This window comes from Cebidichthys violaceus, unplaced genomic scaffold, assembly GCF_023349555.1.
Source record: "Cebidichthys violaceus isolate CVI_PGR_0920_01 unplaced genomic scaffold, fCebVio1.0.p SCAF_12, whole genome shotgun sequence".
Classification (NCBI taxonomy): Eukaryota; Metazoa; Chordata; class Actinopteri; order Perciformes; family Stichaeidae; genus Cebidichthys; species Cebidichthys violaceus.
In genome coordinates, this window is record NW_027176285.1 from 7,121,480 (window position 1) to 7,148,535 (window position 27,056).

Below are 27,056 nucleotides of genomic sequence, written 5' to 3' on the forward strand. Positions count from 1 at the left end.
GGTGCAGATCCGTCATGTACAAATCTAATTGGGACACTGGGCTGCAGTGGATAGAGGAGAGGCCAGCAAAATGATGGCGTCTATGAGAACACTATCATATTCTGAAACTAATAAGCAGCATGACGTGCCTAGATAAGACATGCAGGGCCAAAAGCCTCTTACTAGAGAGTAAAAACTCATCGTTTTGTCCGTCTAATGTTTTCTGCTTCCCCTCTTTTTCCATTTTCCCTCTTGGTCTAAAAAAATCATCTTCACTCTCCCTTCCTGCCATCTCCCTCTCTCCTATAATCCTTTATTGTTTTCCCTCTAAGTCTCCCTCCCTCCCTCCCTCCCTTCTCTCTTGTTTCCTGCAAGTTCTTCCTGATGAAAAATCTCTGTATCTTTCTCTAAGTCGTTAGAGCTGACAAAAAACCTCTGCGTCCGTTCCTTCTGTAAGTCATTAGGACTGACACAATCTCCCGTTTCATGATGAAACTTCAGTGGCTCTTTTGTCCGGCGTTCGGAGGCCTAAAGCGCTCGCGGGCCAGTCGGTCCCTGAGGTAACAAAGCTTAAAAGCCTTGGTGTGAAAGCCTTCAGCTGGAGCCCCCGACTGTCAGAGGTTACCATTTAGCATCAGCGGGGGACTCGCCAATATGTCACACAGAGCTTTTACTGCACAACGCTCAGAGTTGCCGTGTGCACCAGAGCTGTGATCAAGTGGAAAAAGTGTTGTCTTTAACATTCTGTTAGTGAGTCCTCTGTGCCTTTTTGAGTCAACAACATGTTATACAGTATTTTGGTTCACGCAGCTCAACATGGCGTGCTACCAATGTGGCTCTATGGAAGGCGATGTCTGGATTGGTTTGTCAGTCCTTCACTTTGGTCCGGACAGAAATATTTCAGCAACTATCGGATGGATTTCCATGAAACGAGCGATTCATGGTTCCCACAGGACGGATCCCAATGACGTTTGGGATCCCCTGACTTTTCCTCGAGCCCCGCCAAGAGGCTCACGTTTGTAGTTCTCAGCAAAGTTTCACAACAGATGAATAGATTGCTGCGATATTTGGTACACAAATTGATGTCCCCCTCAGGATGAATAGTAATCGAGCTGCTGGGATGAGTTCTAAGACCCTGAAACCCTGAAACCCTGAAACCCCTGCAATTCAGGTTCCAGTGAGATGATCATTTACAGGTTGGTCTACAACACATTGTAGGACCACGTCGAGGTCCTCTGACCTTACATCATCATCATCAGGTCAAATTTTGAATTCATCCAGTTCTTTGGCTTTTAATCAAATACCAGCGTATCTAATAAAAAAAAAAAGATAGTGTGAAAAAGTAGACAGACGTTCGTGGGTTTTCCCGAACCCCCAGGTTGGAAACGGCTTCCTTAGAGTCAGAATCCAAGAGAATAAGTGTCCATCTTACCTCTCGACTCCGTCCTGGGAGTAGTAAATGCCGTAGGTCTGCACGATTCCTCCGGTCTCCTCCGGGGGGCGCCAGCTGAGTCGGACAAATCGACTGGACACTAGGACAGGGACCAGGTCGCGGGGGGCAGAGGGGAGGGCAACGCCCGGGCTGGGGGACACTGGTGGGGGATCAGAGGAGGAGGAGTAGTAAGTCAAGGGGGTGCCAGAAGGAGCAGGAGGAGGGCGAGGAGCAGGAGGAGGTGTGTGGGCAGGTCTATACTGAGTGGACGTGGCCTCTGTTTACGGGTTCATCCAGGGGAGAGGGAGGGAGGGAAGGAGGGAAGGGAGGGAGAAGCAGGGACGAGGAGGTGGAGGCGGGGGGGAGGTGCAGGAGGCAGAGCAAAAGAAAAAACAAAAAGGAGCAAATGACAGATGAGATGTGCAGATAAGGAGACGTGGAAGAGACAAGAAGGAAGAAAAGGAGGAAGAAGAGCGGTAAAGAAGATCACAGGCAAGAAAAAGAAGCGGCAGAGCATCTGAAGACTTCAGTCATCAATCAGCAGATATCAATCAGCAGATATCAATCACTTGAACGTAAACACCGCCGCCTCCTCACATTGATTCAAAACTCAGAACCATGTGAGGAGCTGATGAATTGCTGGATTCATTCAAACATTAAAATATGTAGTTCAAAATAAGGATTTTCTTTCCTTTGAGAAGTTGATATGTGGGCTCTTGGAATGCTTTTATCTTGCTTTGACTCTTTTAAATTCATTCCCAAACAAGTTAACGCACAAATGACAGACATATTTCTCTGAACATGTGAATGTTTTTCTAGCACTTAGTAAGCATGAAAATGAAAACAAAATGAACATCTTCGATCTTGACGTGACTGTTGATCCGCTTTATGCTTGCTTACATTATTCCATAGTTTTGTTGTGGATCACATTTCATATTCAAGATGATGGTAATTTCAGTGTTTTTTTTCAGATGTTTCAAACATGAAACAACATTTAAGATTTGAACAGACTTCTACAAACTTCTTGTTCTTGAGCCGTCGCCCCTGACTAGAAAGTATTTTGATTGACATTCATTTTGACCAATGGTGAAACACTGCTGGTTCAGCGCTCTTTCCTTCCACGGACCTCTTTAAGAACCAATGAGAGTGGAGCGTTGAAGGAAAGGTGTAGGTCTGTCTCAATAACGAGTACGTCAACTTCCAACTTGGAAAGTTAAACCCAACAGTCCAAACTTGCAAGAATGCGTGACTCACAACCAGGACAACAGCATCCACGATGACACAACAGACACATCGTTACACCTGTTTCCATCACAGTGAATGTGTGTGGTGAGATCTATGAAGGCACGCAGAGCTATAGCTACTGAATAAAACATCAGACGAACCAGATCTGAAGCAACAAATCTCAAATTATCATCATCATTATCAAAATGCTCATATTCAAAATGCTATAGGGAGGTCAGTACAAAACCATAGACTGTATATAAGAAGTGGACGTAGTCATTGTAACGTCACCCATTGGTTTGTGAACTGCCATCCGAAGCCTTCAATTTGACGATTTTGCCGTCGCCATCTTGGATTATGGCCGTCAACGTGTTTTTTTTGCAGGCAATGAACAGAAACCACCATATTTGGAATGCGGAGGAGTGACATAGAGACGTCGTATACGGCTCTGGTAGTGACCTGTCAATCCCGCCCTGAAGCACACCCTGCTTTATGGTCTATCACAACCCGAGGTCAGATTTTATACAACCCCTTCTGTCTTAAAATGCATTATTTATGGCCCGCCAGTACAGTCAAAAAAATCATACAAATTCCACATGCAATTCCTCTTTTTACCTCAGCAGCGCCACTCTGTAACTGTCTGGCTGTTTGAAATTGGCTCTGACCGTTGAACTGTCTTTGCTACGGCAAGTAAAAAAAAGGAAAGTTGATAACGAGGGCCGCCGCTTTCAGGAGAGGTGGAGATCGCAATATTTTTTCACCGAAAACCAAAACAACTGTGTCTGCCTAATTTGTTAATTGCTAAACATGGCAGACCTTTTACGGAAGGTGAGTTTATCAAAGACTGTGTTGTGAAAATAGCAGGAACCATTTGCTCCGAGAAGAAGACAGAGTTTGCTAATGTTTGCCTGGCTCGTAACACTGTGGCACGGAGAATTGAAGCGCTATCTTCAGATATTAGACAACTTGGGTTTTTTTTTGTTAGCCTGTTTCATGTGTGTTGAACTTAAATGTTAGACAACTTTTCATTACCCTCACTAAGGCATTTTTGTCTTGAGGTGAAAATATTGATCCGTTTCCAGGTAATTAGCTTTTAGACAGCTTGTTCTTTATGTTATCTGACTTTCAAGATGTGAAAGAAAGGCAGAGTAGTTGTTGAGATTTGTTCACACCTGAATGCTTACATTTGGTTACATTGCTATTTGCTGTGTCATTGAAAATACAATTATTAAATAACAGAGTATTTATAGGCAACTTTTATTGTTTAAAATAATGTCAGCAGGGACTGTTGGCCCTTGGGCATTTTTACATTATCAAATCTGGCCCTCCTTGAAAAGAGTTTGGATTCCCCTGCTCTAAATGGACCATAATGTACTAAATGAACATCATGCTGTATTGAAGAAGACTTGAAACTAGAGATTGAGACCATAAACTCATGTTTACAATGTTTACTGAGGTAATAAATCAAGAGAGAAGTAGAGTCATTTTCTCATAGACTTCTATACAACCAGAGGAGTCGCCCCCTGATGGTCATTAGAAAGAATGCAGGTTTTAAGACACTTCTGCATTGGCTTCACTTGGTAGAACCGGAGGTTGCCGCCTGTGTAAAACACAACAGCAAAACATTGGACATTCAAAGTAGGCTTTGATTAATTGCCCACATATTTGACCCTAATCCACGACTACATTCGGTGGACTGTTGTGGTTGTGGTATGAAAATGGTGAGGGTTTGGCCTTGTGTTTCCACGTCACAAAAACATCAACATTGACTTCTGGTTCCACATGAGGAACACAACAGTGGCCTCCTGGCTGAAAGATGGCTGGTTGCTGGACCCCTGTGTGTGCTTCAACATTCTTTTTACTTCCGCATTATTTTCCATATGTATGTATATTTCATATGAATGCTGAAGTAAGCTCCCGTAATGTCCTCGATAAAACTTGCCGAGGAAAATCGCTTTCCCGACCGTTCGTGGCCGAATCAGGGTTTTGAACTTGCGATGGCACTTGGGTCTGGGATTCGACGACCTTCATGTACACGAGTACAGGAGAACTGAGGAGAACGCAGAGTGAGAAAAAGGCCTGCAGTTCCTCTGGAGATGAGTGTGATGCGTGTGATCAACAGTAGTTCCTCTTTTGAAGTTGCCACTAATTATACAGCTACAGAGAACGGTCCCCAAGGCCAAAAAAACAGCAATGATCAATGTAACACAAACACACACACACACACACACACACACACACACAGATGATGAGTTGTCTTAGTGTAGAACTGATATGGGGGAGAGGGTTCTATGAAGATGTCGTCATTCAACAAAAATAACGAGTCCCAGCTGAAAACTGATGATCTGAAACCAAACTGGCAGTGTCCTCACAACTCCTCCACTTGTCTCCTCTCCTCCATCATAAGCTGAGGAAAATCCAATCTGTCCCTGGGGTCAAAGGTCGTGACTCTCCACGGAGTCTAAATGCCTACGACACGTCTGTACATGTCAATAAAGCTTCATTGAACACACACACACACACAGACACTCACATTTCACACTATAAGACGTGATGAAAAGAAAGACAGAGAGGAGAAGGAGGGATAAATAAGGGGAAAAAAGCGGATGAGGAGGATGAGAGGGAGGAAGAAAAAGAGGAGGAGATGGAGGAAAGAAACAAGAGGATGTGGTGGGAAATAAAGAGGAGGACATGTAGGAAGTAAAAGAAGAGTGAGGGGAAGAAAATGTGGGGAGGAGAGGAAAAGAGCAAACGATATAAGAAAAGAAAGAGGAGAAGAGGCGAGGAGGAGCAGGGAATGAACAGTGGGAGGAACTGGAGGAAAAAAGAAAGCTAGAGGGAAACAGAGGGGGTGTTAACACACCTCCGTTCGTCTCAGTGAGATGAGATTTCGGGGTGTGAAGGGCGGATTCGTTCCTGCTCGGTGACCCGGCCCCAAAAGCCGAGCCGGCGCTGAGCAGTAAAGCGTCACTCTCTGCCGAAAATAGACGGGTAGGCTAAATAATAGAGTCAGACACCACAGAAAGAGAGCTGGAAAACAATCTGAATAAGTGCTGAAAATAACACTGCAGTCTGCCAGACGGCTGATGATACCGGCGTGCGCACACACACACACACACACACACACACACACACACACACACACACACACAAACACAAAGCCGCCATGTTTTTGTTTTTTCTATCACTCTGTCCATTTTCTACAAGCTGTTCTGCATTTATATTGTTTCTGCTGCCTGAATGATCTTTAGGGGAGTTTGGTTTCAGCTCTGAGGTCTCTACCAGAAATGTGTTTTTTCGTGTGTGCGTGTGGATGTGTGTTATCAAAAAAAAGCACTGGAAATTATAAGTTATACATAAATAGAGAAAACACAGTGTACTACGTTTCTACTGACGTTCAAAATATGTAGAGAGGCTCTAGATAAACATATCCCGTAGGAATAAAATCTGCCTCCTGAAAATACATTTATACTCAAAAATTAAACGTTATAATGTATATAGGCACAGCTTTTTATTTTGCGTCTTACTGATGCAGTAAGAGCCTTCTACCATACATTCAGCCAGGAACATGAAGTCATTGGTAGCATCCAGATCAGCTGATGATTGGCTGATCTACCTGAGTGCCGACCATACACAAGTTCACATTACACACAAGGTTAGGTGTAAAGAGTAGGTTTTTTTCAATGAACATGTAACGTGATAGCCTCAAACATTCATATACAGTATCAAATGATTATCTGTGTTTTCTGTGGGTGGTGTGCTTGTCCATACATTATTTTCATTTGCCTGTTAACTGTAACTGTATGTCAGTGCCGACAAAACCTCCGATATTTCAAACAAGTACAGACTAAATCTCTTTTGCTCCTTATCATTTTGCCGATAAATATTCTCCGTATCCCCCTCTCCCTCTCTTTTTTAACCTCTATTTATGCAGAAGAAGACTGCTGAGCTCATTCACTCGCTTCAGCTTCACTCTCATACTGCCTCTCCCCCTCACTCTCTCTCTCTTTCTCTGCACTCAATTTCAGGGCTCATTTCAGCCAGCTGCCGTTAAAAACGTCTGTACTACTACACACACACACACACACACACACACACACACACACACACACATCTACACACACGCACACACACTTCTCTCTGCCCTCTAGTTTTAAATTCCTTTAAAATGGATACTTATTCCTGTAAATCTCCACCACTGGGGCTGTGGGTGTCTGAGTAAAATCTCTAGAATCTTGAGTGTGTATGGGTGTGTGTGCAGTTTGACCGAACTGACCTGAAGTTGGAAACTGACTTTAATGGATGAAAGTTGAATAAAAGCACGTAGACACGGGGAAAAAACAAAAACATATACTAGAGGTTGAGTAGAATACACAACACTTGAATTAGGTTTTATATATATATATATATATATATATATATATATATATATATATATATATATATATATATATATATATATATATATATCCTCTCTGCCATAGAACTTTATTGTTGTTGTTGAACACACACGTTATAATGTATTTTGATTCACTAGATCAGGGGTCGGCAACCTTTACTATCCAAAGAGCCATTTTGCCCTATTTTCCACCAAATAAAATTCATCTGGAGCCGCAAAAGCTATTTGATATCACAGCTTATAAAGTTGTATACATAGTTTTATTATATATGGAAAAACTTTTATGAAAAAAAAATTATGAAATTATAGAACAAGAATAAAGACAATTCTTGATATTTTATTGTTATTTTCAGTGACAGTATCACCTCAAACTCCAAGATAAGAGGCGTTCCCTTTGAAAGATTGTACCAAAAATAAAATAAAAATAACCGTTATTTATTTTCATGTTATTTTTTGTCAAAGCCTGAGGCCATGTTCACACTACTGCGTTTCTGTTTGAAAACGCATATCTTTTGCTGCGTTTACACTGAGCGTCCACACTACGGCGGAGTTTTCAAAGCACCGAAAACGGATACGTTTGAAAACGCTCCTGTGGACGGATACGTTTGAAAACTCCAGGGTTGCTTTGTCACGTGGACGGCATAAACGCATACATTTGGAAATTCACAAACAACAACAACAACAACATTGATTACCAATCGACTACCAGGTTAATTTAACATAGAAAACTGATTACAGGTGTTGCTGACCTTGTTGTCTTTACTACCAGCTGTTAAAGTCTGCATTATTACGGAGGAAACAGCTGTAATTGGAGCTATGAGCGAGCAACATGTCCAGCGGCGTTAACAGACCTAGAGCGGCCGTCTGAAGTCACGGTTAGCGGCTTTGAGGAGGGTGATGGACACAAAACGGAGGACTTTCCTGTCCTTATTAATGCTTATTTTGTTCTGCACAACTATTGTGAAGTCCACAGATAAAATGTAAAGGAACAAAAGCAGTAATTGTTCTTCAGTAGGACAGAGACTTCAGCCACCAGCAGAGCTACGAGTGAGAACAAACGACAATGAAACCGAAGAAACGAGTGAGAGACGTGTGTTGACCACATTTATGGATCACAATCTATTAAACCTTTATGTGTAAGCGTTGATTTTAAAGTAAATGTGGAGAGAGAGAGAGAGAGCAAGACCCGTAGTGCTGTAACTAAGTCTGAAAAATAAAAATTCTAAAACTTTCCACGAAATGTGTCTGTTTGAGTTTATAGAGGAAGATTTCAGAAAAGATCTTAAGTATCAAACACGACCTTTCATTATTAAAGACTACTTTATTACTCCGTCGTATTTTCTTAACTTAGCAACCAATCTACTTCCTGTTTACATCGACACCCACCCGCATGCCCAGTGTACGTGAAGAGTGACATGATATTCGTTTTCAGGTGTTTTAGTCTGGACGAAGATCATCTCGAAAACGATACTGAAACGCTGTGTGGACGGAGATTGTTTTAGTTTGTTAAAACTCTGTTTTAAAACAAAAATGTATTAGTGTGGATGTAGACTCAGGGAGCCGCAACAGAGGGGCTCCGAAGCCACATGCGTTTGCCGACCCCTGTACTAGATCATCAAATGTGAATTAACCCTCAGCTGAAAATAGTCCTTAACAAATGCTTTATTTCCTCCAGTTTGAGTAATGTTTTCTAAAAACACCAGTGCCCAGCTGTTTTAGGCAATTAGTTACCCTTTATGAACAATAAAGCAATGCATTTGTGGGGATTTTTAAGGATTTAAATCTGCGTAGGGAAGTCAATGTATTAAGAGAAGGACAAACCAGGCAGCAACCTCTGCTTCTGACACTACGGAATACATTAAACCTGCATTCTCTCTACTGACTCCTCTGGTTGCAAAAATAAGTCTGATTGTATAGAAGTCTATGAGAAAATGACTCTACTTCTCTCTTGATTTATTACCTCAGTAAACATTGTAAACATGAGTTTATTTTTCTTCAATACAGCAGGATGTTCATATAGTAAATTATGTGTTTTGATGTATTTACTCGTGTCACTTCTGGTCGCCAAAAAGCAAGATGGCAACGGGCAAAATGTCAGTCTCGAGGCTTCAAAACCGTAGTCCACAAACCAAAGGGTGACGTCACGACTACGTCCATTTCCATCTTACATTCTAGGGGACTAACGCATGGTTGTTTTTTGTGCCAGCATCAACGTTTTAACAAAATGTATCCCAGTAAACAGCATTAAAATGATGATAATCAAGCTACTATGAAAAATCTGACACCTTCTTCCGCCTTTCAGTACAAATCCAAATTCCAGAATTCATCGAAAAGAGTTTTACAAAGGCCAACTTAAACCCGCCTCTAAAAACTGCACTGCATCTAAGGATGATCGGATGTTTCTAACTTGTAACGTGCTTGCTAACAATCAAGTCGCCCAATGTCAAAGAGTCATTTTACATTGATATTTCAACACATGTTAAAGAGACTAGACTAAAACTTTCCCTATATGTTGGACTGTTCCTTCACCGTACCGAAGGCACTGTGAGGCAGTGAGTGTGTAAGTGTTGTCTGATCCTGTGTGTCTGTAAATGTAAACTGCCCATGACAGTGTGTTTCTACCTTTGTAATAATTCCCTGTGAAAGCCGAGAGTGTGTGTATGTACATTGGCTGAACCTGAAAGCCGTGTGTGTGTTTTCAGTAAAAGCTCTGTGTTAGAGTCAATAATTCCAGGTGTTTTTAGTACAATGTGGCATTTTCTGTCTGAAGCCCTGAAGGTTTTTTTTACTGTGAAAGCAGGAAACACAGCTCACACACCAAACTCCGAGACCCTCATCAGTGCCAAAAAAGCCAAGCCCACACCGCGGTGACCTCAGAGGGCTGAGCTAACAGCATGATCAGCCTGTAATAATCACTGGTTCTTCGAGTTCAGACCACTGTGACATGCCTTAATACTCTCCAGAGTGCTGTTAACGTTCATCACAACATAACACACCAAAGGTCCAAATTTAGTGTATCGTCAGCAAAGAAAGGAAACTGTCTCCTAAAAAATACATCTATATACAACTTAGATGCAACAGCAAAGTCTCAAATTATTCATATTGAAAAAAAATTGTTGGACATATAACATCATAGTAGTCTTTGTCCTAAATCTAACTAACAGACCCTGGTTTAAATAGGCTAAAACTATTTCTTGCCATTGTGTGAGTTTGCATTTGCAGCACTTTGCACATACTTCATTGCGTGAGCTGATGAGGAGTGAAATGTCATACTGCTGTGTGTATCGTGGTCCTGGTTTAGGGCTTAGCATCGTCCATCGTGGGTCATTTTCAGGTGTTATCACAGACAGCAGTCATCTCATTGAAAGGTCAAAAAAGTAGTTTAACTGACTGCATTTGAACGCAGCGGCGAGGAGATAATCAGAGGTAACACTGCTACTGTGTTTTTACCTTTCAAAATGGCCACTGTTTCAGATCAGAGACTGAGCCTAAGTTTGCAGTGAGGCTAGCGCTAGTAATCATTATAATAACATAAACAGTTCAGAAAGTATTAATACTAAATCATGTGAAGGATTGTTGCTGCTTGGTGTCAGATTCCTGGTGCTTTATGTCACTTCCTCTCATGTTGTTTTTTTTGCCTCAGATTCTCCCTATCTCCGCTTTCTACCAGATGTAAAGCCTTCTCCTCTTATCTCATTCTACATTTTAATACCTCATGTTTTGAAACTACAAAATCATGGACTGACACCATAAGATAAAATAGAATGAATCACAGCAGGAAGTTTGACTTTGTGGTGGATTTTGATAAACTTTTACAGGAAAGTTAAATTTGTCTGGTGACACGGAGACTATCTTGTATTCTGTTATTGAGAAGAATGGAATGTACCATGTGTATGTTTGTCACCAGGGGTTTCAAACTGAACTTGAAGATGGATTTTCTTATAATAAAGTGAGCATCTTTTGTGTGAAACGGACATAAAGAGCAGCTTAATTGCCTCCCATACTCTTTAGATCTATTGTTTGGAGCGTTGTGGTTCCCTGGATAGTTACTGGACAAAGAGTGGTGGAATGGAAAAAGCTATGGGCCGAACCAAAATTGTGTCTCTGAAAAAACAATACATTTTTTTTTGGACTGAATGCATCTATCTCTTTGCTTGAGCACCACTATAAATATGCATGTAAAGGAGCAGGTGCCGCTGTCATCCAGGAATTATCCACTGCAGAGTCGGCGTCAAGACAAAATTCTATCATTGACTGAATTTTCTCAAGAATGACAGAAAAAACTGAAGGCCGACCGTCATTTCGATGGACTGCAGACCTTTGGGGCATGTGCAGCTGTGCCACTGGTGCAGAAGGAACACAGGATCCCCCCCCCGTTAAAGGTTAAAAAGTGCTTACAGGATTGAGAAATCCCACGTTCAGAGAGTCTGGTGAGTCCCGTCTCCATGTGGCAGCAGAACAAAACTGAAACGGCCAAGAGAAGTCATCTGTCCCAGCAAAGATGGAAAAATCATTCCTCCGAGTCGTGTGTGTTGACACAAAAAGTGACCGCACGGTCGGTGTCATCTTTCCTTTCAATGCCTTTATAAATGCATAATCTACACGTTTGTTTTGTGTAAGGAAACATTCTGCTTCAATATTAGTTTGCGTTTAGCCTGTTTGCTCTCCCACTTGCTGCTGCACACACACACACACACACACACACACACACACACACACACACACACACACAGGGAGGCTCGCATATGTAAAAGACAGGACAGAACAGACATTCAATGCATCTAACGCAGCCACTGCCCTCAGTAAATGATCTGCAGTCATCCAGGAATTATCCATTGCCCTGTGTAAACCGACATGAGCACGCAGTCCGCTGCGGTCGTCCAGAACTTATTAACTGCCTGTTACAAATGAGCACAAATTGCATCTGTCGAGGAGCAATGCGCTGACTTGTATAAATGATCCACTACCTCGTAGAAACCAGCACGAGCTGGAGGTGTTCAGAAATGATCCATTGCTGTGTATAAATAAGAAAAAGCTACAGTCATCCAGGATCCCCCCCCACCCCGTTCTGTCTAAATGAGCACAAGATCCGTCCAGAGATTACCCACTGCCCTGTGTTCACAAGCCATGAGCTGCAGGTGTCCAGGAATTATCCACGGCCCGGGATAAATGAGCTGGGGCTATGACGGATGAACCTCCAGAACTGCAGAGAGCAACTGAGCTCCGTCAAACTTGAAAACGAGTGAAATAATATTTTTTCTTTTAACATTTCTTGGAACTCTGCTTTGAACAGCGGGATTCATTCAATACGTGAAGAGGACGTACAGATACAGACACACACACACACACACTCTTTCTTCCTCCTCCTGCTGAGTGATGATGAAGGGGCTGATGGGAAGGTGTTTCATCACAAAGGGATCAATGTTGGAAGTGACAACGCACACCCATATGCTCTCACACACACTCACACACTCACACACACACAGCGGGGTGACAGGTTTAGGCGTAGGCGGCGAGGTACAAAGTCCAACCTCTAACCAATCGATAGGCGAGGACGAACACACACTCACACACACACACACACACACACACACACACACACAGCATATGGATGACCTTCCACTTTCTCAAATCAATAGAGGCCGACGTCGCAAAAATTGCTGGGAGAGGAGAGGAGATAAATATTTTCCTCCCGCCTTCCGTCTCCCCCTCTCGCTTCGTTGTGGGTTTGTATGCAGAGCAAGACAGATTTTAACGGTAGAGAGGGGAAGATTGATCTGATGAGAGATTATGATTATGAGAGAGGGATGGGGGAGCCAAACTAAAGCAGTGAACCAAAACAGGCCGCAAACATCATATGAATAAAGTTAGTTGACAATAGCTTTGTTCACCTCGACTGTGCTGAGGGCAAACTCCCTCCTTCACTATGATGCTCTCAATGTGAACGTGTTGCGTTAACCTCTTCGTTAAGATTAAGATTAACTGATGCATATTGTGGAGCTGAAATTCAGCAATTTTCTGTTTTGAATGCCGCTTTTGGGCACCGCTTTTGAATTTGCGTTTCATTTTCTCCTCAGGAAAAATTAGTGCTAAAGTTACTGAGTGAATCAGTGCTAACGTTACTGAGTGAATCAGTGCTAAAGTTACTGAGTGAATCAGTGCTAAAGTTACTGAGTGAATCAGTGCTAACGTTACGTTACTGAGTGAATCAGTGCTAACGTTACTGAGTGAATCAGGGCTAAAGTTACTGAGTGAATCAGTGCTAAAGTTACTGAGTGAATCAGTGCTAACGTGAATCAGTGCTAACGTTACTGAGTGAATCAGTGCTAACGTTAGCTACCTATTTGATGCGGGCGTGTCGGTCTGTGACCTTCTGACCTATGTCGTCACTAACCTAACTAACAAAGAAAGCACAATTAAATATATTTTTATTTATTTTTATATCAACTCTGGAACACAATAAATCCATAGTGTGCATCCCATGTAATTCAAATTGAATTTGGAGGGGGTGGGGGCCACGCGAGGCTCCCCCGCGGTATGGGGGCTGCGGGGGTAATCTCTACGGGTCTGTTGTCCACAACCTATCACAAACTCATAAATCTGACTTAATTAATTTAATTTAACAAAGTATAAAGCTGACATAAAAACATGACAAATATTTACCAATCCTCAGTGAGAATCACTCCAAAACAACAAACACTGTTTCACTTTATATAAATCCAACGAGATAATTTAAACATTTCATTGACAGTCTATGCCTGCCAGCGTAAATCACTGACAATATTGATATTTCAAAGTTAAATTGTAAATAAAACCCACTGTGTGAATGAATCCAGAGGACTGCGTTCTTCAAAGTGAGCAGTGGAATCAAAAAATATGCTGGAAGTACCACACACTCATTTAAGAGAGAGGCGGACTAGCATTAGCAGCTAACCCTGCTCCCAGTTAAAGGGGAAGCTGCTGCTGAAGAGCCTCACTCCCATCTCGTCACATGCTGACGCTCGGTCAGTGGTCCTCAGCTTCCTATGACGCTCTAGGTTCACCTCTACCGTCAGTTTCTATTTGTTACTTAACGTACACACGTAAAGAACGTAAGTTACGTAACAAAAAAGAGGAAAAAACAGAAACCTTCTTCTGATGGGATCACCGATTGAGGGGGGGACTCAGACCACGTCCGTCTTCCAACTCAACCTTAACATAACTACACACCTGTAGAGTTTTGTGCATCTCTCACAGTTGTGATGCTATCGCGGTGACAACTGTCCACTGACAGACATATAAACACCATACCAAATACTCAACAGTTCTTCTATGGTACTTCCTGCTACAGGAGGTGTCTCCAGGACCAGGTCTTGCCATGATCTATGACGCTGGACCATATATATATATTGGATTTAGAGTATTCTATTCTATATCCATGTATATATAGATATAAAGATGTACTTAGTATGAATCTAAAGGCTGATGCTACGCTCTGTCGCCCCCCCCCCCCCGTCTCTCTCTCCATATCAAACAGGTGTTATTGAGCTGGGTTTCATTAAATACGTCCTCTCCAGGTGCTTTGAAGACGTGTCTGGGCGTCGCTGGCGAAATCAAAATGACACCCGGCAGACAGCGCGACGCTGCTGTGTTTTGATTTGTTTTGTTGTTTTGGAGGCGTGGGAGAGAGTCAGACCTGTCGGTCACTCAAAGACTCTGTCAGGAGGAGGAGGAGGAGGGACATGGAGAGCCACAGAAAGAGGAGGACAAAAGGGGAGGATGAGGAGGTGAGATTGAGAGGGAGGTGGTTGAGGAGGAGGAAGGAAGGTTTTTCAGATGAACATTCTGTACACTGAAGAAAACTTCATCCTGGCTCTGATTCGTACTACAGCGTTTTGTCTTGGTTATCTTTAAGATATTGAAGACAATTATCACCCAAATGCTTTAGTATCAACTCCACAACTGTATTGCTGTGGTTCAGTCCCTCCACTCTCAACAGCCTCATTATCAGGGCGACTGTGGCTCAGTGGTAGAGCAGGGTCGTCCTGTAATCAGAGGATCGGCGATTTGATCCCCTCCATGTCGATGTGTCCTTGGGCAAGACACTTTACCCCAAATTGCTCCCGTAGGTGTGGCTACTGTGTGTGAATGTGTGTGAATGTTAGTTAGTCCTGATGGGCAGGTGACACCTTACATGGTAGCCCCTGCCATCAGTGTATGAAAGGGTGTGAATGGGTGAATGATGTCATGTAGTGTTAAAGCTTTGAGTGGTCAGAAGGCTAGAAAAGCGCTCTACAAGTACAGCCTGTTTAACCATTTATCAACTGTGTTCAGCATAAAAAGCTGCCACAATCCTTGGTGCACTTCCTGCTAGGAAGCTAGCTACTAGCTAGTGAAGATAGTGGAGCGCTAAGTAGCTAAAGAGCTGGTGGAGACCAAAACAGAGCTGAAAGTCACGTTCACAAAAACGCACAAAACTAAAAACGCATCCAACAGTTTCCAATCTGCCTACAAAGTAGTGATGTTTAATGTAGAGATATGTGTTTACTAATATTTTGTCAACACACTAATGTTGAGTGTGGCTTGTTCTAAAGTATCTATTAATTGTTTACATGCTGCTTATGAAAGCTAAATTGTGGGGTTGAAAGTGTTACCAATATAAGAATTAATGGAGGTCAAAGCTCCCAAATAAGAGTTAAATATGTCTTCATACAGCGCTTTGTATAATATCTTAGGAAACTTTTTTTTGTTGCTATGTTTCCAGCGTTTTCCTACGAATGTCCAGTAAGCTCCTGCAGTGTTGAGGCAACAAAACGACCAATAAGATCGTAGTTTGGGTTAGAATAAGTAAGGAATTGGTGTTACTTATGTACAGTAGTTGTGTGACAAATAAATCCATGCTTTTATTTCACGCAACAGCTGTCTTCTGTGTGAGAGTTCTGTGTTTGTTTGTTAAACTAAATCACCGGTCCTGGCTCAGGATTACATGGGTTACATACAAATTGATCACGTGTATTATACACAAATAATGTGTAACTTTTACGTAGGTAAAGCCATGAACAGTGAGAACAGTTTGGAGCCGACGGTGAGCGTTGCGTTCAGAGGCCGACTTCCGATTAGAAGGGTCATTTTGTCCGATGCAAACATTGAGCATGAATGCAGCATCGCAGCAGACGTATCAATCAGTCTGGACGCTCAAAGGAAGAGAAGCACGCTTGCTTTCTTATATTAGAGGTTTTTTTGTATTTTCAAACACACACACAGACACAAACACACACACAGACACACACACACATACACACACTGGTTCTTTTCTGTCCTCGCAGGCAAACACTTAATATGTATCTTTACCTGTCACACGCACACACACATCATCATCATCATCATCATCTGGTCCTCACAGGAGAGAGGATGGGAGCTGAGAGGAGGCTGCCGTCACTATGGCAACAGACAGAGAGTCCCAAACCCCCACCCTTCACACACACACACACACACACACATTCCTGTTGTAGAGCGGGGGTAGAGTAAAGTGTGTGTGTGTGTGTGTGTGTGTGTGTGTGTGTGTGTGTGTGTATAGTGAGAGAGCGGAGGTGATGGAGTAAAGCATTTCTCTGTGTGTGAGAGATAAGGTGTGTGTGTGTGTGTGTGTGTGTGTGTGTGTGTGTGTGTGTGTAAGGTCAGACGCTTACTCTGGAATACAAATCTGTCATGGCTGACACACTTCCTCCTCTCTCTCTTACTCGCCCTGCCCTTCGCTTGACCCTCCCGTCGCTTACTCTCTCTTTTTTTTCCTCTCCGTCTCTCTCTTTCTCCATCTGTTCCACAGAGTTGTGTTGGGGTGATTTCATTTTTTCATCTCTTATCCTCGGTCCTTTTCATCGTTCTCTGTTCTTCCTCCTCCTCATCTCCTCATTCAGTCTCTCCTTCTCCATCCATCCTGATCCTCCCTCTACCTCTTCTCCTCCAGATGCCTGAAAACAATCTAGGATGACTATCTCCCTCTCTCTCTCTCTGTCTCTCTCTCTCTCTCTCTCTCTCTCTCTCTTTCTATCTCTCTCCCTCTTTCTATCTCTTTCTCTCTCTCTCTCTTCTCTTTCTCTCTCTAACTCTCTCTCTCTGTCTCTCTCTCTCTAACTCTCTCTCTCTCTCTTTCTCTCTAACTCTCTCTCTCTCTCTCTCTCTCTTTCTCTCTCTCTCTCTCTCTGTCTCTCTCTCTTTCTCTCTCTCTAACTCTCTCTCTCTCTCTCTCTCTCTCTCTCTCTCTCTCTCTCTCTGCGGACGTCACCTTCCATCAGGGGTGTTCGAACATAAGAAGAGAGCATGAAAAGAATAAAAGAAAGATACGATTTTTTAAAAAAAGGGAAATGCTTAATTTAACAGTAGAGGAAAAGAAAGTGAGACATTATTATGTTTTAATCAAACTCCATTCATTGGTATTCTTATGTCTCATCATACATTGTGGACTACATCTTGGGCCCCTCTGTGTTTATCAGCCTGTATTTGTAATTTTTTTTGCATTTTGGCATTATTAAAAGTATGCCAAATGATCTATTAGCGCTTCCTGTTTGCACCATGGCTGAACAAACTACCACTTTGATAGCGAAACAAACCTGAAGGACCTGATGAGGAGCGTCTTTTTTTCAAGTGGATAATAAGAGAATTAATATTCTTGGGAAAAGTAACTCACACTGGAATTGTGAGAAGAAACGAAAAAGAATTCCTAACTAATCATGTTGACAACATCATATGTAAAATGGGCGGGGCTATTCTTTAAAGGTTCCACTCTTTTCTATCGAGCACATAAAGGCCAGTGTGCAATGTTTGGTTTTGACATGATTGGACTATTAAGCTTCAGATAATTCAGAATCCACCTGCACGTCTTGTCTCTAAATGTATGATGTCTTATGAATGTCTTATATTAAAAAGGTGTTTAGCAAAAGCATTTTGCGTAGAGATGCTGAATACGGTTCTAGTAGCGGCAGCAACCTGTCAATCACAGTAAAGCACACTTTATGGTCTGTTTGACTCTAAATGGACCATAATGTACTAAATGAACATCATGCTGTATTGAAGAAGACTTGAAACTAGAGATTGAGACCATAAACTCATGTTTACAATGTTTACTGAGGTAATAAATCAAGAGAGAAGTATTCATTCAGTCATTTTCTCATAGACTTCTATACAACCAGAGGAGTCGCCCCCTGATGGACACTAGAGAGAATGCAAGTTTTAGGAGCTTTTCCGTTACAGTACAATAGATGAAACAATCAAACCAATCCATACCATAAAATAAAATAAAATAAAGGTCATTCCAAAACCGAGGAGTCCCGATGGCAAAAGTACGGTCACCTGTAGTTTTTAGCCTCGGCTTTGGAACAGCCTGAAGGCTCTAAGGCTGCGAGCTGGCTCACAAGGGGTCGACATTTCTTCTATATATTTTGGGGCCAGACCCAGACGTGCTTTAAAAATGATCAGTGAAAAATCCACTATTTCATCATCAAACCACCTCCTCCAGAGAAACCAGACGCTAGTGAGAATGAGAAAGTGGAGGCAGGCGTCGAGGGAGGGAGAGCAACAGTAAGTGAGACCACCTGTGACTACTTTTACTGAAAATACCATCGGCCCACCAATAAATAGCAAAGATAAGTAGCCCCCAGCAAGAAGACCCTCCTCTGTTCCTCTTGTGTAGTCAATATGCTCAGAGAAAGATGACAGTGCTCTTGGTCATACAGATGGAAACATTATTAACCATAACATGATAATGTCATGCTGCCATGATAACGGAAGGCACAATAACTAATTTCATTTTCAACTTCATAATAGGTCCACTCAATCTATGTTTTGCGAAAGGTCAAGAAGGAAATGTCTGTGTCTAACAGAAGTCCAACTAAATCATCATGATTATATTATATTGTGAATCAGACAATGAGAAGGTTAAATGACATGACCGGATCGCGCCAAAAAGACAAGAGAGATAAATGAAAGGAGAACAGGACGAGAGGACAAGAGAGGACAAGTGAGGACAGAGTGAGGACAAGAGAGGACAAGTGAGGACAGAGTGAGGACAAGTGAGGACAAGAGAGGACAGAGTGAGGACAGAGTGAGGACAAGAGAGGACAGAGTGAGGACAAGAGAGGACAGAGTGAGGACACAGGCTTTCTATTGAGGTCCAACAGAAACAACTTCATATTCACTGAGAGAGGAAAGTAGGAAGGAAGGAGGGAAGAAAAGAAGGAAACATGAAAGAAAATACAAATAAGGACAGAAAGGACCAAAGTGACCAGAGATGTGAACAAGACAGGAAGTAATACAGGGGGAAAAAAACAAGAAAACACCAGACAGACAGACAGACAGACACACGCACACACGCACACACACACACACACACACAGACAGACAGACAGACAGACAGACAGACAGACAGACAGACAGACAGATAGATAGATAGATAGATAGATAGATAGATAGATAGATAGATAGATTGATGTGTGTGTGTGTGTGTGCATGTCTTGACCTTCAAGCAGCCTTATACATTTGCAATTCAGACCTTTACACACACACACACACACACACACGCCCAGAATTCATCCACCTGGCTAATTTTTTTGTGACCGATGAAAGAAAAGAAAAGAAAGGAGCAGAGGGATGGGACGGGGGGGATAAACCTCTGCTATTCTGAGAGAGCAAAGAAAGAGGACGGAAAAAGAAAAGACGGAGACATGAAGAGAAGGACACGATGAGACCACAGACTGACATCAGATCAGTGGTCTGAGGGTTTAAATCCTGATCCAGCTTTCAGATCACATCCAGACCAGGATTTAACTGAAACTGCACTGCAGCGGGGGCAAGAGAGGACTGAGGAGACTGTAAAACAGCGCGAGAGAGAGAGAGAGAGAGAGAGAGAAACAGAGAGAGGGAGGGAGAGAGAAACAGAGAGAGGGAGGGAGAGAGAGAGAGGGAGAGACAGAGAGAAACAGAGAGAGAGGGGGGAGGGAGAGAGAGGGAGAGAGAGATGAGAGAGAGAGAGGGAGGGAGAGAGAGGGGGGAGAGAGGAAGAGAGAGAGAGAGAGAGAGAGGGAGAGAGACAGAGAGAGAGAGAGAGATGGGAGATAATGTCTTTTGTTCAGGTATGAACATTAACAGACACACCATCAGCCTCTCTCTACCTCTCTGTCTCTCTCACACCAGACCACACACTGCTGTATTATAGATTATATTGAAATGATTGGTTTCAGTATTCTTAGAGTTACTGTGAGGAACTCTCAACTGGTTATGAAACTGTCTCAATTTAACAGATCATGAGAGAGAGGATTGGCTCTTTCTATTTAGCTATACTTGACTTGTTTGTCATCGGTGCCACCAGGTTCGGATTCTGCGCATAATCAGACAAAATCATGAGGGTTCTCCAGAAACTCCTTCAGCTCAGACTCCAGCGTGGCGTCCGCCAGAGACCAGCCAATCACAGACAGAGCTACCTGTGGAGAAGCTGCTCCTCCTCCTCCTCCTCCAGGAGCCAGGAGCACCAGCTTCTCCTCGCCGCTCGGCCAGACGAGCCGACGTCGACGCCACGCCGCTGGAGACCGAGGCCGTGTTGCCCGGACGGTCAGACCCTACTGCAGTAAAGAAGAGAGGTTTTCTAAAGGGGACCCGGGTGCTCAGAAACGCTACCGCTTTTGTCCACAGGGACCGCCAAAATCAACATAGAGTTAGAGTTAGAGTTCCTCGTTGAAGCTTTAAATGAAAGAGACAAATGAAATAAAGCTCAAAAATTGAAGGCTCAAATGCATGTCAGTTATCATATTTCTGCTCTAATCAGCAGTGAACTGATGTGTCCGTCCCGTCTATGACCAGTTTCAGTCGTCACAGAAGTTGGTGTGGCCTTTGCTAGGAGTGGTTATCTTAACATCTGTCATGTCGACTGAAGAAATATACGACGCTGTCATTTGTTAAATTGACTACAACAGCCTGTTCTGATGTTTCGTAAGTGGGAAGCCGGTGAGGCATTACGTTACCAGCAACAAAGGAGGAAACCTAAACGGCAAACACAATCTATATGAGATGTTGAGACCCGATATGTGAGCATCACCAACTGCATGTGTTCTGCGTTAATGAAACCAATCTACACTGATTGTGTGGGTGTGTGTTTGTGCTGGCATTTGACCTGAGTGAATGATACATTTGTGTAAATGTAGGATTTTAAGTACGCAAGTATAATTGTGTGTGTGTGTGTGTGTGTGTGTGTGTGTGTGTGTGTGTGTGTGTGTGTGTGTGTGTGTGTGTGTGTATATGTGTGTGTGTGTGTGTGTGTGTGTGTGTGGGGGGGGGGGGGGGGGGGGGGTCTGGCTGAGTGTGTGTGAAGAGTCACTCCAAGTATCAAGAGGCCTGGCATCATCAAGGGTAACAAGGTGGTATGCTGACAATCACACACACACACACACACACACACACACACACCCCCGCCGTGATTTCTCGTGGGAATGTCTGATTGGCCGCTGCTAGCCTGCTGGGATGCTCGGTTCCCGTGGCGATAGTAACCAAGCGATAACACCAACCATCTGACCCTCTTAATGTCTCTGCGTGTGTGTTGCCATCTGTGCCACCGGCTCAGGGGAGAGGCAACACACTGAACAATGAATAAAGTGGAGGCAGAGAGAGAGAGAGAAGGAAAGAAAGAGAGAGAGAGAAAGAAAGAGAGGGAGACAGAGAGAAAGAGAGGGAAAGAAAGAGAGAAAGAGAGAGAAGGAAAGAAAGAAAGAAATGGGAGAGAATGAAAGGAGAGAAAAAAGAGTGAGAGAAAGAAGGGAGAGAGAAAGAAAGAAAGACCAGTTTTGATTAAAGTTTAGGTGACAGAAGTTGGCTAACTATATTGATGCTAACAAGGACATCAGCCAGGCTAATTAGTTGGCTAGTTGGTTAGTTAGCTGTCTAGTGCATTAGTTGGCTGGTTAGTGAGTTAGGTGGTTGGTCAGTTACTTTTTTTTGTCAGTAAGCAACACAGTGGGTTAGCTAGTCACTTAGCTTAGACGCATGATTGTCAGCCAGGTAGATGAATAGTACGGCATGTATCCAAAGAGTTCCTCTTTTGAACAGAAGCACTGTTTTCACTTTCACTGATTGGCTCTTCTTCGCCGTGTTTCACAATAAAAGCATCCCAGAGAGGGGAAGAAATTCCGCCCCCTCAAACTGCTGGGGGGGCTCTTAATGTGAAAGACACACACACACACACACACACACACACACACACACACACACACACACACATACACACACACACACACACAGCTACTGGTCCATTTAGATGCAGAGTGATTCTATTGCGCTGACTCAACTGTTCCGCAAACTGGCTGAGCACGTCTTCACGTCTGTATGTGTGTATGTGTGTGTGTGTGTGTGTGGGTGTCAGATGGTGGTAACTGCTGGCAGACCACATGACTAACTGAATTGTAACCCAAACACAAACAACAGCACAACACAACAAACAAACGGCCAAATCCAGACTCTGGCTGTCCTCTCAGCTGTGACTAAGTCGGACTGAAACATCAGAGCGGAGCTCGTCCTCCTCGGCGAATCACTCGGTGGTAGAGCTCAAGCACATTCTGTGATGTCATCCAAGTATGGAAGCACATGACACAATGTCCAACTGTCTTCATTTGTCTTTTGTCACTTCAAGCTGCTCAGACGTTGTCATTGTCATGATCAACTTTGATTAGGACTAGTTAAGAATACTCGTATGTACGACTCCTGGTTCATGTAGCGTAGAACATGTAATTATGACTTCCCTAATTTAAAGACACTCGGCCCCTCTCAATAATCACTGGAGGTGTGTGGTGGTGTCTGTATCTACAGAGAGACGGCTTTATTCTTCTCCTTCCTTTTCTCTTTTTTATTGTATTTAGTCGTGTTCCGGACGGTTTCTGTGCGTTGGCCTCTATCGTAGCGACCAGGTGCCCGTTAATTGGCACGCATGCCAAGAGGAAGTTACAAAAATGGCAAGAAAAAAATGCTAACAGCAACAAGTGGCGAAACTCAGACGAACAAAGCTCGGTCGAAGTAGATCTGGGGTTTTCACACCATCAAATGCTACTCACTGTGCCGTTAACTTGTGACTATTATCACTTTGTTGACTCGTAATCATTACCGCCAAAACTGATAATCTTTACTTCAATAACCCCAAATTACAACTTCAATAACTGGTATTACGACATACAAAACGTAACTATTAATTATCTATTAATAAACTCTTAGCTGTGACTTCAAAAACACATAATTACGAACTCAATAACTAGAGAACTTAACTCTGAATTATCACATAATTAACTCTTAAATATGACTTCAATAACACATAATTACGCTTTTAATAACTCAAATGACCTGCAAAACTTGTATTGTAACCTCCATGACAGAAATTGTATCTTCTGTAACAATCTTGCTTTGTTCTATTATTAATATTATTATTTGTTTTACGAAATTGTTTTATTTCATTTGTTTTTTTTATCTCATTTTTTGATCTATTTCATTTCTTAGTTTATTTGTATAGTATTGATTGGTTTTATTGTTTCATCTATTGTAGTTGTATCAGGGTTTACCTCAGTCTGTCTGGCTTTGTGGGGCCTCGTGAGCTTTCTGTTGTTTTATTGCTTTTTGTTGCTTTGTCTGTCAGAGCACTTTTAAAACGGCTATGTAAATTATTATTATAATTATTAGTATTAAGCTCGATAAGCTCATATTTTCTCAAAACAAGGATCATTATTATTAATTCTAAGTATGATAAACATATGCTATGAATGAACAGAGCACATTTGTGCAAACACAATGGTAATTAATGGTAATTTTCAATAATATTTTTGCTATTTAAATAATTTGTGCAACAAAATGATGAATTTGTGCCATTATATGTTTTTCTTTTCTTCCAAGTATTCATCATTAGGACATGTGGTAAATGTTTGTCCTTTGATGAATCCAATCTCCTTCAGTGGTATATATTATATATATTAGTTTTACAAGCCAGGTCGCTCTCATTATGGTCTGATTGCACATGTAAATTGCACTATTAATCAATAAGCATTACAATCCAATAGGAAAATATTCAAAACTACCTACTCTGCTGTCAGAACAATGTACTACAATGTCACGCAGAATCAAGCAGGACGTAGCTCAGGTTCTGGATTTCACATTATATGTAAACAAGAATTTATTGATTTACAAGACTTACTACTGCAACGTAGTAGTGAGAATTAAACTGACCACAGAGAGTTGCAGATTAAGATGTGCAGATGCAATGTCACAGGAAATATAGTGAGCCCGGAGAGGAAATGATGTCACGACAGGAATGAAGACAACAGGTGATGATAGCAGGTTGTTGTTATTGTTTTTTTTATCAATGAGAGGTGACAGGGACACCACATGTATCAGCTGTGTGTGTGTGTGTGTGTGTGTGTGTGTGTGTGTGTGTGTGTGTGTGTGTGTGTGTGTGTGTGTGTGTGTGTGTGTGTTCCTACCTGGCTCTCGGATAAGCAGCTGAGCCATTGCCTGCGAGCTGCCGGCTGAGTTTTCAGCTATACACTGATAAAATCCTTCATCCGACTTCACCAAACCCAGAATCTGCAGGTTACTGCCGTCCTGAATAACAGACACATTCAACATGTCAATAAAGGCTTTCAAATATACAGTATATCCCAAAGCCTGGCTTACACCAATAAACAAACAAGTTCACACAACACATTTGATAAAAAACATCACAAAAAAGGGGAAGAGAGTGAGGGGATGTGTGGGCGTGTGGGTGGGTAAATCCGATCCTGTGGGGACTTAAATCTTATCACACATTCACAATGTGGGGACCTTCATCTTATCACACATTCACAATGTGGGGACCTTGCCTTTTTTGGGGACCAAATTAGGACAATTTTTCACGTATGTAAATCTTTACATTTTAAAGTACAGACTTGGTTTAAGCTTAAGGTAAGGTTAGATTTAGGTTAGGGTAAAGGTTTGGTTGGGTTAAGGTAAGGGTTAGGTTAAATCTCCAGGAAATTAATGTGAATCAATGTAATGTCCCCAAAAGTCACAAAACCACGACTGTGTGTGTGTGTGTGTGTGTGTGTGTGTGTGTGTGTTATCTCTTTATAGCAGATTATGGGATAACGGATTAGAAATGATATCCAGATTTTTGTATTTTTTCATAATGAATAAGAGTCATATACAGACCACTCTAATGCTCTTCCTTTCTCTTTCTAACAAACATATTATTATTATTTATTATTTATTAATTAATTCGGATTGCATATGCTTTGGATCACCGTTGAGTTAGGGTTGGGAATGTTCTTCTAAAACGTTTGTTTTGTCATATTTGAAATTTAAAATTGTCATTACATGCCGACATCAATCAATAAACCCAATGCTCTGACAAAAAAAGAAAAAGATATATGGAATCTGTGGCCATCGCAGGACTGTAACAAGCCCATTTGTGACCATTTTCGGAGAGTGGCTTTGGAGGGAGGACTGGAGGGACAGACTGTTGACAGTTGCTGACTTGGCAACTTGGCAAAAGAGTTGGCAACACTAGACTGTGTTTCTCAATGTTTAAAATCTAGCTTGTTATTACTGGTTTCTTCAATGTGACCATTGTGTGACCAGCTTTAAGGTACTGTCAATGAAATAAACACATCCTATATATGTTTCACATTGAATCTAATGATGGCTGCTTACCCACATGTTATTTTTTTGTTGTCTTTTTGTTACTTTGTTATATTAGCTAACTCACTGGAAAGCATCATTTTTGTGTGCACTTTTAATTTGATATTAGTACCCTCTTTTGAAGCTCTATTTTGTCATTTTTGAAAAATGACATTTATGTATTTATTACACATTGACTTGTAGGTTATTTATAATCAATGCAGCTATTATTCAATGATCTTAAATATTGAACTTAAAAAGTGTAGATAGCATAACCGCTATCAAAAAAATAAAAACATTAAACAAATTAGAAAACAGTATTTGTGTTCAAAAGAGAAACTAATGACATGATTCGTAATGATGGCATTAGAGCTGTAGAAAGGGCGATATACTAAATGTATCAAGATACACAACAAATAAGCAAGAGTGTTGAGTTTGAATTAACAGCTATCATCATCAAAAACAAACTGATGACAACAGTAATGATTTATAAAAAAATGTGATGTTTTATTCACGTTGCTATATTTATATTTATATATATATATTTATATATATATACTGTATATATATTTATAATATAGTATAATATAGTTATTTGCAATATATTGATTCCTGATTAATGCTATATGGATGGATATTTGTAGATGTGGAATCGAATTGGAGGTATTTTCCACACGATTAAAAGTTTCTTTTAGATGTAAATCTAGATAATATCTGTATAGTTTCTAGGTTTGCTGTGACTCACCACTATCTGGAAGTAGTCGCTGGGGATGACTTCCTCTCCGTTCTTCATCCAGCGAACAGTCGGCGGCGGGTTTCCCGTCACGGCACACTCCAGCTCGATGTCCGTGGACTCGTACGCATATGTGTTGGTCGGGTAGTTCAGGAACTGAGGAGGCACTGCAGAAAGACACAAAACAACACGTAAACAAGAGCGGAACATTCACATTTCCCACGCAGTTTAGTACAGCATATTATATTTATTACCAGAATTAAGAATTAAGTTATTCCCTGTGTGCTTTAAATTAGCAAAACATCTCTCTCATCTTTTTATGCTAAGCTAAGCTAACTGGCTGCTGCCAAAGGATCAGTCCTCGAGGGTGCAGAGGGTCTAGTGTCCAGGGTTTTGGTGTAGCCAGCAGATTTCAGGGCCAACACTTCCTGTTCCATGGGCTGCTCATTGTTTACAGTCCAATTACCAACTTAAGACTAGAGTTAGGGGTGAGATAGCTGAGTTGCTGCGACCGGTCTTTATTTGTTTTTTCCGTGTTTATCACTCATGGCCTATGGCAGAATATATTCATCAACATCTAAAAAGGAAGCGCGGGGATTAAGTGCAGCGGACTTTAAGACAATCATTGCCTACGGCTG

The 27,056-nt window shown here is 41.9% G+C and overlaps 1 protein-coding gene across 1 annotated transcript in view; it reads right to left on the bottom strand.

Annotated features, from left to right (window-relative positions):
* Positions 1-27,056, bottom strand: part of dcc (DCC netrin 1 receptor) — a 168,321-nt gene that overhangs the window by 99,606 nt on the left and 41,659 nt on the right. The window contains exons 6-8 of the mRNA XM_068705640.1: positions 26,431-26,585; positions 24,512-24,632; positions 1,412-1,571 (exon numbers count right to left, since the gene is read on the bottom strand). Of these exons, the coding sequence (XP_068561741.1) occupies positions 1,412-1,571; positions 24,512-24,632; positions 26,431-26,585 (436 nt within the window). The remainder of the gene's footprint in view (positions 1-1,411; positions 1,572-24,511; positions 24,633-26,430; positions 26,586-27,056) is intronic.